Source organism: Parus major, chromosome 6, assembly GCF_001522545.3.
Source record: "Parus major isolate Abel chromosome 6, Parus_major1.1, whole genome shotgun sequence".
In the NCBI taxonomy this organism is placed as follows: domain Eukaryota; kingdom Metazoa; phylum Chordata; class Aves; order Passeriformes; family Paridae; genus Parus; species Parus major.
The window spans coordinates 18,156,212-18,171,291 of NC_031775.1; the positions used below are offsets into that span (position 1 = coordinate 18,156,212).

At 40.7% G+C, this 15,080-nt stretch overlaps 1 protein-coding gene across 6 annotated transcripts in view; it reads left to right on the plus strand.

The window, feature by feature from the left end:
* RASGEF1A (RasGEF domain family member 1A) overlaps positions 1 to 15,080 on the plus strand; it is a 155,759-nt gene that overhangs the window by 128,842 nt on the left and 11,837 nt on the right. For 5 of the 6 annotated variants that reach the window (XM_015633204.2, XM_015633207.2, XM_015633205.2 and 2 more), the window contains 3 exons: positions 2,349 to 2,528; positions 8,805 to 8,933; positions 14,272 to 14,409. In XM_015633204.2, the coding sequence (XP_015488690.1) occupies positions 2,349 to 2,528; positions 8,805 to 8,933; positions 14,272 to 14,409 (447 nt within the window). Of the gene's footprint in view, positions 1 to 30; positions 94 to 2,348; positions 2,529 to 8,804; positions 8,934 to 14,271; positions 14,410 to 15,080 lie in introns of those variants that run through there. The other variant, XM_015633209.2, reaches the window with a different exon arrangement.

Sequence of the window (15,080 nt, forward strand, 5' to 3'; positions counted from 1 at the left end):
CTCGCCGGGGCCGCCGCTGCCGGAGCCAGCCCGCCCGCCACCTGCGCGCTCCAGGGGGACGGAGCGCCGGGGTGCCGCCGAGCGGGAGCCCCCGTAAGCGTGGAGAGTACGGGTGGGTTTGGCGCGGTGGGGCCAGCGCCCCGGCGGGTCCCGCCGCGCGGAGGACTCCAGAGAGAGGCTCCCGGCGGAGTCCGGGGAGGGCGGCAGGTGCCGCGGGGCCGTGCCGCAGCGCTCCCCGCCAGAGCAGCGGGGCTGGCGGCGCCGGCAGCGCCCCGGGATCGCGGGGTGGCGGCGGCGGAACGCGCCCCGGCTGTGCCCGGCCGCCGAGCGCTCCCCGCGGGGACAGCCGGCCGGCCCCGGGAGCGGGCTGGCACCCCGGGATGCGGCAGCAGCCCCGCTGGGAGAGCCCGGGAGCGGTACGGGCTGCGCCCCAGAGGGGTCTTTAAAAACCAAACTGATGCAACAACGAACGCCTTAAAGGAGTTTAAAAGGCGTGATGCAAAAGCGGGGTACGTTTCCCGCTAAAGCGGCGTTTCAGGGGGGACTCGTTTGATGGTTAGCTTCGCTTAAAAGCCCTGTGCAACTTCACGTTGTTAGCCAGAAGTGCTCATCACAGCTAGACCGTCCTGAGAAGCATCTTGGGACTGTATTGCTATGGGCCTTAAAAGGGAAAAAAGCAAATTTCTGGCGAGTTACATAGCACAGATAGCCAAGCCGTTAGCTTCAGCCGTTTCTCATTGCTATATACTGCAAAGTTTGGGCCTAACAGATAAATCTGTAAAATACTGAGTAACCTCAGTGCACTTTTGTGCAGAACTGTCATTTTCAATTCTTTTTATATGACATTGGATCCTGCATTTTCTATTTTATTGGACTCCACGTCCTGAACTTCTGAAACTGAACTCTGTTCCTCATTGTGGTCTCCCTGGCTGCTATTAAACAGCTACTATATTTAACTTACAGGGAATTACATTTTCCTTATATCTCTTATCACGTATGTACGCAATGGTCTTTTGGTCAAGCCACAAAACAGTTCTACGTATCAGCTCCACACATAAGTAAATCTGTCACTTTGATAAACAAGTTCAGTTAATAATGGTATTTTTTCCTCACAATGCACCTAGCATTTATCAGTGCCTAAGAAGAGAAAAATGTTCTGTATTCCAGTTGTAAATATGAATGATTGACTTTGGAGAGTTTGAGAGGTAGAATGTGCCTTGCATTAAAAAATTGCTCAGGAGAAGACTTAAGTGCAAGAGATAAGCACAGTTAGAAACAGCTGTCAGGTTAAAGGTACCGTTAATGGCCTAATCCTTTTCATCTACATAAGTGCTTTTCATGTACGTCAATATCTTGTCTCTTTCATAGACAGTGAGACAGCAGCTCAAGAGTTAACGCTGCCTTCTTTGCACTTGATCTCCTAAACAGTCTTGACTATTTCAGCAGCCAGGGGGAACTGTTTTGATGCTGAATAGCATTTTCAACCTTTACATGCAGTAGCAGGATGTTTTGTTTAGCCTTTTGCATAGATTTAAGCTGTAGCCAATTTAAAAGAAACAAGAAACCCCCTACAGTTTACTCGGAGGCTGCAGTACAGTGATACAGCTGTAGCCAAGGGAAGGGAGGTGCAAACCCTAAACCTTCCTGTGGTTTTTGTGTTGCGACAACAGGTTTGTATCCTAAGCAAAGATCTCCAAAGAGACTGTTTAAATTAGACTTGTATATTAGAGTATATGTCACAGTTCCACCCAGTTCCTGGTTTCATGTACATATTAAAAAAAAAAAGGCAATTTTGATCAGGCAGGATATCCCCTGCTGTTTTCAGTGATATCTACATTTAGAAGATGCACTTATGCTGAGACCTGGATTACATCTAGCTACAGAAGTGGTGAAGGATTTATCATCACAAGTGAAGTATTTTGGCCAAAGATCTGACTTCAAAACGAGTAAAAATGGGAACATTAAGGCTTAGTATTTGTTTGTTTGTTCAGTAAGGCATCACTTCAGTATCTTGGAAATTCAGAAAGCATTCTGTATTTTCATCTCTGCCTAGTTTTATGCATAATGAACCAGGGAAAAACTGAGGAGAAGGAAGAAATAAGTGCAGTGAGGAAAATTCTTACAGCTCATGCATCTACAGCCTTAGAGACATAGCTTAAAGTGCATTTCAAATGCCAAAGCCAGCTTGCAGATGTGTGACTGCTTGGATTCAGAACTCAGCCTGAATGCTGAGGCTGCCTTCAGTCAAATATGTAATTGTGTTTAATGTATGCCTCTGTAAAACCCACACATAAGACAATCCTGGAAGAAAGCTTAACCCTGTCACCCTTTCTTTGCTGCTTCTGCAGGAAACTATGCCCCAGACGCCAATATTTTCCAGCATGCTTGGTTCCAGTTGTAGTGGGCAAGTACAGCCAGACATGGGAGAGAGATGTGTGGACCCTGTTTATCAGGATGGGAACCTTGTTTCTGGATCACTGGAGGCCTTGATAGAGCGCCTGGTGCCCACCATGGACTATTACCCAGATGTAAGTAGCCACCAAAAGTGTTTTTGTTGGTTTTTTTTTTAACTTCCCATGGTTTTTAGTGACTTAGTATCTCAATTGGTGCTCTCTCATGAAATTCTGCCTCTGATTCAAGATGTAGGCTAAAGATGTATTTATTTTGCTGGCAGTATTCATTCACTAAGGATGTTGCTCAATAGGGATATTCTCTATTTCTAAATGAGGGCACTTGTTAGAAAGATAAAGCCATCTTGAACTCAAATGAGTGTCTTAAGAACCAATTAAAAGCAGCATTAGCCACAGAATTTTCATACTTCTAAGCTGCTTTAGCTCTAATGCAGCCAAGATTAACTACTAACCAGCTCCTACCTAGAGAAGCAGACCTGAAAACAGCTCTAGTATTTTTTCCCCTCAATTTTCTATGCATATCCTAGTTAGGCCATCAGGAAAAAAAAAAATCACAACCCAAAATAGATTTTAATTAAAATACTCTATTTCTAAAGACATTTTTTATGGGCCAGTGCTGTAATACTGTATGTTCTTGAGCCTGAAAATGATTTTGCAAGTGGTTGAACATCCTCAGTGCAGTCCTCAAAATGAACACTACCTATATATAACTCTAGGGTATGCAGTAAGAATCTGAACCTAGGATATTAAGATCACTTTATCACTTAAAATTACTCTCTGTGCCCATTAACAAAAGATACTATTGAAACAAGTGGCCAGAGATCAGAGTCTATATAGCTTACATTCTATTTGAGCTCTGAAAAAACAGCAGCTATGACAGAAGTATGCTAGCACTTTGAAAAACTAACAAGGTAGCAGGAAACTGAAATCACTATTAACTTGTATATCCAACTTAATGTTTATTGTAGTGGGCCATGCTATATCTTGTATATTTCTCAGTCTAATTTGTGAAGAATATTTTATTGTAGTCTCATTTAAATCATAATAAAATCCCTCCAAGGTCCCACATATAGCAACATACATGCTCACAATCGTCACCCACAGAAAAGGGACTCTCCATGTGAGAGTTCAGTGGGAATGTGCAGAACTGCCATCAATCATGAGTATAGGATTAAAAAAGCAAAACCAGCATGGTTTACTATTCCAGTCCAAAAGTCATTCTAAACCTTGTATTTAAATATGGCTAACATACGGTTTGCTGCCAGTACTAAATCCTTTCTAAAACTTGGAGGGATAACCATTGTTGTTACACATTAAATCCCCATTCCACACCCCCAAATTCATATTGTAGAACAGATGCACAGAGGAAAGCACTGGGTAGAGCTGCTGTGGTATAACAGTGGAATGAATAGCTTTGGGCTAATCCAAGGAGTCTGTTCCTTGTCTTTTGTGTGTTACTAGAATGTGGCTACTTGTTACTTGGAATGTAGCTAAGTTTTTTTAAGTTGCTGCTAATGCACATCCCTTATTGTACCTTGCAACATAAAATCTATTTATAACATAGCTACTCTGAAAATGGCTCCATAAAGTGAGTATTACTTAAGGGGTCTACAACTTACTTTAGAATGCTGCTAGTTTCCATGGTGCTATCCCTTCATATTCCACACAAGACAGCATTACAAACCAAGCAGCCATGGACCCCACCCTGCAGTTTAAATAGACAGTGAGCTCACAGCTGAGCATCCAACAGAAGCGGTCAAGGGTAACTCCAGGGAAAGAGATGGACAGCAGCATTAAGCCAAACTCATCTCCTCTACAGCACAACACATACCCTTATTTAAACCAGCTCACTCAATCTAGCTGAAAAGATTAATTATAAAATGAGTAAATAAGCTCTGAACAACATAAAGAAGAAGCTGTATTTGAGTCATCTTCATATCCAAGTTTTCTGTTTCCCTTCAGTTACATGTTTATACTTCCTTTCATGCTCATTTGTGGTTTTAGGGGAGTTGCCACGGAGGGTTAATGGTAGCCATTTAGGCTGATACCCTGTCAGAAGAGTAGCCACTCCTGTGTGTTCAAGAGAGAAGTTATCAAAACTTCTTAGTTTTGATAACTCATCCAAAGAAAGACAGCAAGGTATCACCAATTAATTCTCACCAAGAGAAGCTAGTGGGAGTATTGGAGCAGAGGTTACCTTGGTTTCAGAGTGACAGAGTTTTAAGTTGCAGTGCTCCTCCAAGTTTTCTGATCACGACATTTGAGCACAATGCTCAGAATGCCACCTATGTGCACCTTGAGCTTATGATCATAGTAACCTTCTGGACAGAGAAAAAGGGAGTGGGGGAGAGAGAGCAAACACACAGTATCTTTCTGTGCTGGTTACAGAGGCAGAGCAAAAATGTGTTTGCCATGTTGGCAGAACACGAGACAGGCAAGGGAGGACAGGAAAGATAAGCGCCTACATTAGCGTACTGCTCTTGTGAGTCTTGTTTGTGTGCGGGGACTTGACCTGCACATAGGAAAATGTATGCTCATGAGACAGAGGAGTTCAGAAGGTTAGGAATGGAATGTACCAGTCTGCAACCCTTGTGCCCAAGCAAGAAAATATTTGAAGAAAATATTTCACAAACACAAAGTTCCAGAATGAGCAGTGAGTGCACACACAGAGAAATATTTTTTTTTCCCCCTCGTCGAGAAGTCATCAGTGCATTCTTAGGTCAGAGAGTAACAATTCCTTCTTTAGTCTTGTGCACTCACACTCCTTTCTTTTTTTTAATATAATTCAGCTCATCTCTTAGCAACAACTTTGGGCACTAAAGGAATCTGGCTTCTTATTCTCTTGCAAAGCACAAGCCCCTTTTGTGTCTACTTACGTTCTCTCAAGTGCAGAAAGGATTTTTTTTTTGTCTCCCCTCCCAAATACCTGTCACTTTTAGGATAAATGGAGCTTAACTTTCACTCTTACAGCTTATGAAAGCATTATTTAATCATTCTTTATCAAACCAGCTAGCTTCAGAGCTAAGTTTCCTTCTCCAAGCCATCCCCTTCATGGCTGGAGGACTGCCTGAGAGACTGTAGGTTTTTACACTATTATAACATTACTGTACTGTGTACAGTAGTGCAGATGCAGCAAATCACATAAATCCTGGATCTAAGTAAGGCATATGACATTGGTATGAAATCTTTACTATCCAAAACCGTGTTCCTCGCCCCCGAGACCTACTAAACTGAAATTCATGGCTTAGTTCAGTCTGAAATTTCTTTATTGGATAAAGACTGGCTACTAGTAGAGAGGTGTCAGTACTGCTGTCGTTTTTAATTTGGTTCTTAATTGTAGTCCTTGTCTGTGTTAGTAGTAAAAGTATGAAAAAACCCTCAATTTGATACCAGTGTAGTGTAAACCAGCATATCTTGATTGACCACAATGGAACAACTTTGTTTTCCAAAGTAATGAACATAGTTCCAGTTAAATGACTCTAAAAAATGGAATAAAAATACAGCAGATGGATTCCAGAAGGAATAATTTGTTTCTAAAACCTAAAAATTTGATGTTGTTTGAAAAAGCATTGCATGGGTCCAGTGCAGCTATTACTGATTACAGAGACACATCATCAAGCCCAAAATGGAAAGTACACACTGTCATGGCCTGTATCTTCCTGCGTCTTGCCAGGTCAAAACTGTTAGGAGCATCCTATAAAACATTATCAAAGAAACCAAATAAAAGCACAGGTCATCTGTGTCACACTGTTCTTGCTGTGTGACAGCAGGGAAGTGAGTGGCCCTTTCTCAGAGTCACCCTGGGTAAACACTGTGCCACATCACAGATGCTTCCACCAAGGAGACCAACACTAGAATTACTGTGAGAAGCAAAATTACATCTTTGCTTAAAAGAATGTGTTCCAGCTTATCAGAGCAAAGGTTACTGCCAGGGCAGTGTGCCTTAAGTTGTGGTTCCCTGCTAATGACACATACAGACATCTTTCAGACAGGCCCTCTCAACTCCCAAAGCAAGAATGTGGGGAAGGGATCAAAGTGTCAAGTCCTTTTCCACTGCCCTCCCCCAGCCACCACCCTCTTCTCTCAACTGCAAAATACAGTAAAAAGTGCTTCAAGTCTTCAATGCAAAAAAATTCACACAACCCAGTGACAGCTGACACACCCAACAGCTAAATTCCTGTTCCACATAGTCCAGACTCACAAGTTTTAAGTTCAGGGACAACAGGGATAGCAGTGAACACATAAGATATGTAGGAAGTGCAACAGAGGATAACTGAGCATAGTTAAAGATACACACACCCCAGATCTCACAACCCAACACAGTTCTTTCTGTTGCTTTCATTCTGAGTAGGAAACACATCACTTTAGGAATCATTCTCATACACACAGGAATAGATCTGATATGTTGCCCCATAACACAACCAAGTCCCCTTCTGTGAATCAGGTTAGCTTTTCAGCCTAATTTTAGTGCACATTACATGTCACATACACTACCACAGATTTTTATAGAATTGATGATCTTCAAGTTTTCATCATTGTAAATGTAAAAAAAAACTCTGAAGTTCTGGAGAGACATGAAATATCAGCCAGAAGCCAAATTTCTTAGATTTCCATGCATACGCTTGTAGGGAATGTTTGGAACTCTTCCATTAAGGAAGGAGGCCTTGCTGTCAGTGTCCTGTCACTGCCCTGCCCAAAGTCACCGAGAGCTCAATTGTGAGATGGCCCCACAGGGCATCTTCTGTAGGTGTCAGTGGAAGCAGAATTTTTGGCTCAGGAACCTGACCCAAACTGTCCATCCAGTTATCCCTTCACCTCCTCTCTTCCTCCATCCATAAACAACAAACAAGGCAAAGACTACAACTGAATTCTGGTTTTGATTGTACGGAATTAATGCTGTTCCTAATGTAATACTTGAACCCCAGAACTAATAAGGTCTAGTCAGAATGAGTATTTTAAATGCCTCTGCTGTATCACACTCCATTCTGTACTTTCATTAGCTACCTTCAGAAACTCAGGACAGAAATGTATGTTTAGATAGATCTTCAATCTATTGTACTTCTTACTCACTCCCAGAACACTGTGACTTTTTGTTAGTGTTATTTATCTTACTTAAAAAATTCCTTTTCCCCTGATATTTGGCAGTTAGTGCTATATTTGTCTTATAGGGCACACTGAGTACTAGAAAAGTGAAAATATTTTTCATTAATAGTATGTTTTACTCTGATTAGAGAGAGAAACCACATAACCCCTTTGGAGTCATAAAGATACCATTAGTTTTTAATTATAAGCTTGTTTTAGAGGCTGCAAGCAGCGGAATTTGGTAGCTGATAGTAGAGATACCATATTTTAGAGAACTGGTCCTAAAATTTTAGCTGTCTTAATTTACTTGCCCAGCCCAAGGTGGTACAAGCTCACATTGACTATTTAAATGCATTTGTCTTGCAAAGTCAAATTACTGAAACATGGCCAAAGTAACAGTGCATATTTCAAACACAACAAAGGTTAATTGAAACACAATGTCAAGGAGATCCCCTATAATTTCCCAACTCCAAATTTTACCAGAAAGCCTAAGGGGAAAATGGAAGTACTTAAGAGATGTCATTAGTCAGGCAATTACAGTCCAATACAGAAGCCTGGCTTCAAACACTCGACCAAGACTAGGACAAAAAATCATCCTCATTTCAATTAAACTATCCAGAATATGATACAATGGATACATGTCCAGAGTGCCATACAGTGCATCAACAGCTTTTAAATTGCAAATGGAGAGGCTATTTCTAATGAGACATCATCATTGTCAGTATTTATTAGCAGTATTCATATTCAAAAGACTCTGAAACAAACCCCAAATAAATAAAGTCAAGCTTAAAACTAAATTGTTGTCCTGTGTCCCCAAACTAAGTGCAAACTTTTGTCAGTGATTGTGGGGAGAAAGGAATGAAAATCCCCATACCTGAAGAAATTACAGCTGTGGTTTGGAATATACATGAAGCAGTTTCCTGCAGTTCAGTGAAAATTAATCACTCTTAAAGAAACAAAGCAGCATTAAATAGTGGTGTTTAAGAGTCATAACACCCTTCTTTAGATGTATTTCATTTGTGGCTATGGTAAGCGATGACTAATTAGGCACACTGAATCTGGCATTTTAAAAGGAAATCATTTGATAATTGGAAAACCCCACAGTTAACAGCCTTGAAGCCTATAGCATTTCCTTTCAACAGAGCTAGAAAAGACCAGCATTTCTCTGGAGGCAGGAAAAATTGCAGAAATTTTAAATGAAGGAAAGTTACATTCATAGTTTACAGATTAGTTTTTCCAATGAAGACACATTAGTTTTGCTAAAGCTTTTCAACTTATTGTTTTTCTTTCTTTTTTTTTCTCCTTCCACAGAGAACTTACATTTTCACTTTCCTGCTGAGCTCACGAGTCTTCATTCACCCACACGAGCTCCTGGCTAAAGTGGGGCAGATCTGCATTAAACAGAAGCAGCAGCTGGAAACGGGGACTGAGGCAGAAAAGGTAAATGGACCCCAGTTACTTGTGCTGCTGTTATTTATTTTCCACTCTCTCCTTTCCATTGTAAAGCTAAATAGACTGATAAAGAATAATACAAAATTGTAATTGGCATTTGTTGCTGGATGCCCTTGAATTTGGGTTTTTCTCTTTGAAGTACCTTTACTTCATTTGCTGGCCACGTTTGCTAGAGGTTATGTCCTGCCTTACCAGTCAGCTGCAGTGCACTGGAGCAGTGTGTATCTGCCACGAAACCTGCCCAGCAAGCTGGTTTGCACTTTTGAGCTTTCACCAAGTAAGGAAAATCAGATTCAGGAAATTCCTTTTCTCCAGTCAGCCTCACCATCCTATTAGAGTTAACAATAACCTCTGCTGCAGGTTATTGTTGGGGTGTTTTAACTCAGTATTCACAAAAATTAAAGAGATGCATTTACTTGAAATGGTAACCTGTGCTGACACGTTTGATTACAATCAGTTAAACCAAACTTAAATCCATCTAAGTGTCACCATTTATTTGTAAAGCGTGTATTGAAAGACTGAAATTGAAATTCCAGTAAAGTCCAAGCTGGGCAGTAAATAAGAGTGACAGAAACAGGATGGTACCAACAAGTATTTAAAGAGCTGAATTGTTCAAATCCTAGGCATGTTTTGGAACCATTCTTCTCTGATGAGACATTACATTCTCACATTCCTAAACTTCAGCATGTTACTAGTCCCATTTTGTTTTCTCCTTGGTGTATCAGTGCTCTGAGTGAGGAGCACAAAAGGCAACTCTGGTTGGTCAATAAAGAGTTTTTGACAGCCATACTGACCTGAGGGCTTTTTCTCCCATACCATTCCTGATGTGCATCCTCTTATTAATGTCACAAAATTGCTCTACAGGACAAAATAACCATGGTGCAAAATGACTTTCATCCAGGTCAGTCCCCTGATCTACTCTCCAAATGTCTGCACAGCTCATCCTGTAGGTGCTGGGCAAACCAAGGGTCAGGGACATAAGGTGCCAGTACCACTGCATCCAGTTTTGTACTCAGAAGTGATAAATGTCCCTAGCACCACTGCCAAACTTAATTTGTGACTGAGCAAACTCTGCTCTGTAAGTTGTAATGGTTCCTCAGCAACATGTAACTAAACAACAGAGACGGGAACCTCTAAAAGATGCCAGGACCATCTGAAATATGGAATGAGTCAATCTGAGCTGCAGATGTATGTACAGAAAGACTGTAGTGAGTAGAAAGTGTCTAAATACATCTGTGAAATACTTGGATTTAAAAGGTATGGGACATAAGATGAAGCTTCTGTAAATAACAATGCACTTCAGAGATTCTCAAATGAAAGCCATCTCTGGGCTGATTTAGTAATCAGTTGGCTGTGCAGAGACACAATGCTAATTGTAAAGTAGTATTAGTGTGGCTTCTCAGCAGACATGTTAAAAAGTCCTGACTTCCTAATAGAAAGGAAATAGCATTACATGCTAATGTCAAATAGAGCAGCTCATATTCCAAACACCCACACTCTTACACTTTCTGCTGGCACTTGGGACATGGGTCTACAGGAAAAGCAGCAAACTGCAGGGTGACAATAACACTTCTGGGAGGTGGCTTTAATTCACATGCTTCTCTGGTTGCTCTTTCTAGTATACACCCTTGATCCCTTCCTACCTGCTTAATATATGCCACAATTTTTTCCTGCCTTCTAAACACAAACTTCTTAGGAAACACTACATGAACTTCTGACATTCCTCTCAAATTACTGCTTTACTGCCCTCTACTGCAAGCACTTGTATGTTTTACAGAATAGTTTGGCTACTAGCATTTGCAAACATTTGTTTTTCTACATGACAACAAATAAAATCTCATTTCACATACAGCATATGGACTCTTCACTCAAGATACTCTCAAGTATTCACAGTCATAATCCATTAAGGTATCATCAGCTACCAGCACCTTCTAATTAAGTGGCTGCATAGCAGGAAATAGCTGACAAAAGCAGTTAAAGCATCTCTGATCATCTCTGATAGAGTTTGCTCATGCAAATCCCTTAAGACAAGCTGGGCAACTTGGTGCCTGGATAGCATGTGAGCTGAAAAAGTGGCAAGAAACCAGGTTTTGAGGTTACACACCACAATACTTATCATTCTGTTGGTTTTGACATTACTGGCCAGCCAAAGAGTTCTACAGAAATACAACCCAGAGAAAAGTGGATTGCAAATAAAACCACACTGGGATGTCTTGGAGTCTGCTTAAGAGTCCTTTTAACTACTCATAAAACACAAGAATTTCACAGTTTAAGACATCAATTATAACATGCAAGTCAGTAGTTAAGACTGACCATAAAGGAAAAAAATTAACTCTCTGTAAGTCCATTAGAGATTGGAAAGTCTCAAACAAAATTATCACTTGTATAGTATTATTGAATGGAAAAACCTCCTGTTGTTACACCTGTGGTACATTTTTTCTGCAGCTTGAGTACTTTATGTATCTGAAGTTAAAGAAGTAAGAAATAAAAAAAGAACATAGAAGTTAGTTTGTTTTGCCTGTCTTGGAATAGTAAGTTCCTTCAAAATTACTCTTTCTCTTGGGGATTTTTGCCACTAAGTCCTCCTTTTTAAAACCAAAAAAATGAAAAGATACTCATAACCAGGTCATTGCCTTTAAATCTTTCATACAAGCACAGTACTGCTATTGGACTCCTTTCTAATTGGGAGTTGTTTTTCAGTCCTGTCTTGTCTCATGCAGAACAGGGTAAATCCACAGAACACTTAAATTAATAGAATTATTTCTCTTATCAAAGAAGTATGTGTGGGAGAAGTATTCCCAAGGACTCTGTCAGGCCTCACAAGGGGAGGCTCATGTCTGGAGTAGGACTGAAGAAAAGTAGGTTGGTAGGTTTACTGCAGCCATGACAGGAAGGAAACTGTGCTGCTACCCACAGATCTGTGAGGTTTCCATCTGGGTTACCACACACACCAAGCCTGTCACGCTGCTTTGGGCTCCAGCAGAGTGCACGTGGGACAGAAATCCCATGTTCTACTGCACTGAGGTCTGTCAGCATTGTTCTCAGAAACTGTACACCTTATTTTTATGAGTGTTGAAAAAGCATCTGATGAAACATTAAGCTTTTTTAAACCTGAAGAGTGATACAGTTTGCAGTTCGTCTTGCAACATGCCTGGCCTGCCCTATGAAGAAGGCAAACTATAACAACTCAAGAATAGATACAAGAGAGGGGAAGTCAGTGTTCATAAATCACTGTTTTAAGCTGTACATGGGGTATAATTTGAGGTAATTTGGCTGAGTACTACAAGCACAAAGCTTCATTTTTCTCCTTCAAACCTTTTCCTTCTATATCAGTGCCTAAAAAAACTGATGAAACATAGCCTGATGTTAGAAAACATAGCCTGATAGATGTTATGCTGCACCTATTTTAAATCATGACAGCTAGTGCTACCTCTTCAGTAGGCTCCTGGTCTTTAAGGAGCAATCTTACACACACCAGCATTAAAAAAGCATCAGCTATGACTGATTTAGTCTCTTCAGCTGCTGGGTTTAGTCTAGACAACCTATAAATTCTTTATGAACTGAGTGTTTATATGGAGATGCTTGCCATGGCCTAAGGTGGGATTTTGAAACCTTTTGGCCCTCAGTTCCAAGAATGAAAAAGAAAGAATAGTCAGGATGGTTAATACTAAAAACCAGTTCTGTAGCAGCTTTTGGTAAACAGAAGTGGAGTAGGCACATACCTGTTAACTTTAATTGAATGGAAGTGCACTCCCTGGCTAATTAATCGTCCATCACCACCTACAGATTATTCTTTTAATAATGTCAGGCTCTGTGCATTTCCTAGCAAATAAGTATAAATTGTCTTTTCCCCAAGGCAGATGACAGTGGGAGTTTGTAGGACAGGCAGCTATAATCTGGAACTGTCCCACACTGTTGAGAAATAGCTTGAAGCTCCACACAAGGGGCACTGACAGACTCTGCTTTGCAGGAATGCCCACTGCTGGGAAAAATAATGGTGATGTTTTATTTTTTCGCCCCCCCCCCCCCAGCTATTCTGTGTTTATCTCATTGGCAGCATCAATTAAATGCTGTCAATAAGAACAGGTAGGAAATGCATGCTAGCAGATAACAGTTTGCAGGTCTTCAAAAAAACCCAAAACAGCCCAAGGAAATTCCCTCTAGACTTACTGGTTAATTGTCAGATTGAGGATTCAGAACTTCAGAGTTCTTATCAATGATTACTAATATTCTCATATTGATGGTGATATAAAAAAAAACCAAACAAAAACCAGCAAATCAAAACCAGATTAATTTCATTGACCTTTGGTTTTGATTAAATAAACTGGGACGTGCCATGATGAGATGCTGGTTTGGCAGCAGCTGCTACCAGTATTTGGAGACACTCTCTCTTTGTCTTACACCAGTTTCCTGTGGTGATACTCACATGCTCAGGGACCTCTGCACTTACACAAGTGGGGAGGGAACACAAATCTTCCTCTTTTTCCTCAGTGCATCACAAGTTGGGTAGGAGGATAAATACAACCTGAATTAAGGTTTGATTCTTCTTGTTCATTACAAGTGTTCTTAGCACTCACATTTCCAATTGTACAAGGCTGCTCCCTTGGATGTACTGATGCTGGTGTCCATTGATGCAATGGAGAGGGGAGTAATTGGCACCCAATTCAGGTCTAACTGATGAAAAGCCTTAGAAGGTTCACAGGTAACAAAAAAATAACCAGAAAAATACTCTCTCTGCCCTTTCTGTGGTTGATAGCTTTTTGAACAAAAGCCAATACCTTTCATTGTCAAAGTCTGCTTTGATTTAGACGTCATGGAGAGAACACACACGTCTTTCCTCTCATTCATTTATTTAATATACAGCTCAGTCTGGATGGTCTGATAAATTCTATAGAGCAGAAATGTCTTTGGAAATGTTTCTTATGGAAGTTGGTTGTTAGAGTGCTGTGGTCTGTACATGTTTGAATTCAAACACTTCAGTACTGCTGCCTCAGATGGCATAAATCAGCTTAAGTGCCATGGACTTCAGTTAAATAAGTCACTTGAACTGTTCTGTCATCTTCCTGGCTTTATACAACTAACCTTGAAAATATCTTCAAAGTGTTTGGTAAGAGACATCACCAAGCTATCATGAAAGGAGGCTAAGTGATGCTATTTAGGAATCTAGTGCACAGTTAAATATGTTCCTTTTTTTGTCCCCATCACCTACTATTAATGCAAAGTATTTTTCAAGGATGTCTCTAGATTTCTGTGAACCATTATCAGCCAGTTTAATCTGCTGTCAGACAAGTCTACAGTCAGTAATTCACTCACTGTTTCTTTCTAGGCAAAACTAAAATCCTTCGCTGCTAAAATCATTCAGCTCCTGAAGGAATGGACTGAAACTTTCCCCTATGATTTCCAAGATGAAAAATCCATGAAAGAGTTGAAGGAGATCGCCCACAGGATCACACAATGTGATGAGGTAGGGGTGGGAGGGCAAAACCAGTTAAGTGCTAAAGCAGTGTTTGTCAGCTGTTACATGAACTATGCCATGTCCTGTACAATCCTGCAGGCAGTATTTTCTACATGAACTACAGCAGCAGTTGCTAAGTTGTCAGGGTAACCACAGGACATGGGCTGCCTGATGGACTTAATGGTCCATTAGCAGGAGCTGTCTACATCTAATCACCACATGTAAGAAGAGAGAAAATAGTGATGGCAATGTGAAAAATGACTGTGGTGCAGAAGGAGAAAGAACAGTAACTATAATGGCTCAAGAGGATTCAATAATGAATTAGATATCATCCTTTACATTGTCACTATTCTGTATGTTGAAGTTCTGCAAGACAGGCCAACTAGTTATATCACATATACTCGTGGCCAAGGTGAAGGTGTTTGTTATTTAGCAGCTCATTCCCAGCTTCTAACAATAAAAAACAGCTGGTTTATTGCAATGTTTCAGGTGACAGGCACAGTATTTCCACAAAACCAGTTATCTTTGAGCTCTGCTAGCTAGTCCATCACCAGTCTTAACAGCTCTGAGTTTCCAGCCTCTGAAGAAAACTAGGCCTTGAAAAAACCTTCTAAAGCAAACAGATAAAGTGAATTGGAATAAAATAAGGGCTGCTAGGCTTTTTTTTTTTTTTGGGGGGG